Genomic DNA, 2,652 nt, shown 5'->3' on the forward strand with positions numbered 1-2,652 from the left:
GCACTGGCCCCCGTGGGGGTTGCATTCAGAACTTAGCGAGCCCTGGGGGTCGCACTGGCAGGCTGTGGGGAGGGGGTGCAGGGCCAAGTCAGACAGGCCCCCCATCTGCACCCCCCCACCACCACCACAGACACTCACGCAGGGCGCCGTTGTAGAGCAGGGCAGACAGGCTGAGCAGGAGCGGGGCGCAGGCCTCAGAGGGAGGGGACTTGCTGGGCGCCAGGCCCTCCTCATGGCAGCGGTAGGGCTCGAAGGTGGCCCGGCGCTCCAGGGCCGCCGCGTCACCCCCACTGAACATCTCCAGCACCAGGACCCGAGGCAGCAGCACCAGCTGCGGAGGGGGGCAGGGCAGGGTGAGGTTGGGACCAGGGCCATAAGGGTACCGCCTGCCAATCACTGAGGTGGCACCGCACTGGCCGCCTCTTCTGCCCGACTCCTCCCGTCCAGCCACCACGCCGGGTCCCTCCCACGGGTCTCGGTTGGTGGGGAGGGGACTGCTCACCGAGTCAATGAGCAGGCTGGGGGGCTCGGGCTGGGCACGCCCCCCTGTTCTCAGCAGCTTCAGCTGCAGCTTGTAAGAGACGCCAGGCTCCAGGCAGACAGGCCTGGGCAGCACCACAGACCTGGGGACACGGAGGTCAGGCATGGGAGTCACCCAGGGTCCCGTACCCACCACCCGGGGCCCCGTACCCACCACCCGGGGCCCCGTACCCACCACCCTGGGCCCTCCCCCCACACACAGAGCAGCCGACCACTGCCCAGGCCAGCAGACAGCGGGCAGCCCGATGAGGATCCTGCGTATCTTCCTCGCTGGGGTCACACGCCTGCGCAGAGCAGTCTCGCGAGAAGCCCTCCATACGACCCCGCAACCCCCAGTGGCCTCTTCACTTGCTCTGACCTTGACCTCCACCACCAACCTCTGCTCTTCTTCACCAGGGCGGCATCACTTCCCCTCGCCCCTCTCCTGGGTCACCCCCTCCAGCTGCAAACCACGCCAGGGCCCTCCATGCCCCTGCAGCCCTCCCGCACCCCTGGGTCCCCGCAGCTGATGCATGTCTTCGCTCTCCTGCCCAACAAATTCCTGAAATGTTGCTCCAGTCCTGCCTCCACGCTCTAGCCTCCCATTCCAGTGGGGTTTCTGTCCCAACAGGCCTTCTCCCAGGCAGGAGGCAGGTCACCAATGACCTCCGGGAGCCGAGCCCGCAGCCACTGCTGCATCTTATCTGCTCACATTCAGCAGCGATGAGGTCAGCGCCCCTTCCTCCCAGACAGGCTCTCCTCGCCCTGCCCGGGGACCTGCCTCACTCCTGACCCCCTCCTCCCAGCTCCTCCGCTGCTGCCTGACACTAGGGTCCCCCAAAGCCTGCCTTCCTCTGGTGGGTCCATCTAAACCCATCTCTTCTTTTTTCTTAAATAAAAATTTTTTTATTGATTTCAGAGAGGAAGGAGAGGGAGAGAGAGAGAGAAACATCAGTGATGAGAGAGAATCGTCGACTGGCTGCCTCCTGCACACCCCACACGGGGGATCGAGCTCACAACCCGGGCATGGGCCCCGACTGGGAATCGAACCGTGACCTCCTGGCTCATAGGTCGATGCTCAACCACTGAGCCACGCTGGTGGGTTTAGTGACATGTCCAAATGTCTGTCTCCAACTTCAGCTCTCCCAGTAACTCCAGAAACCGAAACCCAACCACCCCTGGCCTAGTGCCGGTGTCGGAGATCTCAGAACTGCTCCTCCCATGTCTGCGCCTCCGTAAACAACCCATCCCCATCCCGAGGCCCAAACCCAAAGCCCAGAGCCACCTTCCACCTTCCACCTTCCACCCCTCCCCCACATGGTAAGCCTTGGGCACTGCCGCTCGAACCCTCTGCAGCCTTGCTCTTCTTGCCACCTCGACTGCCACGCCTCTGTCCAACCCCTGCCACTCAGCCAACCCAACAGCCCCCAGCGCCTCCCAGCTTCCACCGCGCCCCTCCGTCTCCTCCACTCAGCAGCCAGGGGGGTCTTTGTGCAGCACAAGTCACAGTTGGCGGTTGGCAAAATGTCTATAAGGGCTCAGGCAGGTTCATTATGCCATTCTCTCTGCTTCCGTGTCTATTTGAATATTTACATGATAAAATGTCTAAAAAGAAGTGATGAAAAAGTAGACATGAAACAAACACCATCCAAAATGTAATAAGACAGCCCTGGCGTCGGCCTGCGGACCGAAGGGTCCCGGGTTCGATTCCGGTCCAGGGCACATGCCTGGGTTGCGGGCTCGATCCCCAGTGCGGGGCGTGCAGGAGGCAGCCGATCAATGATTCTCTCTCATCATTGATGTTTCTCTCTCTCCCTCTCCCTTCCTCTCTGAAACCAATAAAACATATAAAACAAACAAATGAAAAACCAACAAAATGTAAGGAGATGGTAACCAGCTCAGGCACAGCCGTGGGTGCTCAGTGTCCCCTTCCCAGGGCGTTCCGCTGGGTGAATGGCTTCCCTGCACCCCCGTCTCGGCCGCAGGGACTGAGCGCCCGGCGCGCAGGGAGAGCTGACTTTGTTCTGCCCACTCCCTTCCTCTGACCAGGGCCCCGCAGCGCCCGCCCAGCACACAGCGCTCAGGAGGGGCAAGCGAAGGGCAGTGAGGGCCTCTGAGGGGCCCCGCGGGGGG

General features: G+C 62.3%; 2 protein-coding genes across 2 annotated transcripts in view; both read right to left on the reverse strand.

The window, feature by feature from the left end:
* The window catches only part of USP19 (ubiquitin specific peptidase 19), a 23,033-nt gene that overhangs the window by 16,174 nt on the left and 4,207 nt on the right, over positions 1-2,652 (reverse strand). The window lies entirely within an intron of this gene.
* LAMB2 (laminin, beta 2 (laminin S)) overlaps positions 1-2,652 on the reverse strand; it is a 13,252-nt gene that overhangs the window by 4,548 nt on the left and 6,052 nt on the right. Inside the window, exons 14-16 of the mRNA XM_014538986.1 lie at positions 503-944; positions 139-331; positions 3-62 (exon numbers count right to left, since the gene is read on the reverse strand). Coding sequence (XP_014394472.1) covers positions 3-62; positions 139-331; positions 503-944 — 695 coding nt within the window. The remainder of the gene's footprint in view (positions 1-2; positions 63-138; positions 332-502; positions 945-2,652) is intronic.

This window comes from Myotis brandtii, unplaced genomic scaffold (assembly GCF_000412655.1).
Source record: "Myotis brandtii unplaced genomic scaffold, ASM41265v1 scaffold207, whole genome shotgun sequence".
In the NCBI taxonomy this organism is placed as follows: Eukaryota; Metazoa; Chordata; class Mammalia; order Chiroptera; family Vespertilionidae; genus Myotis; species Myotis brandtii.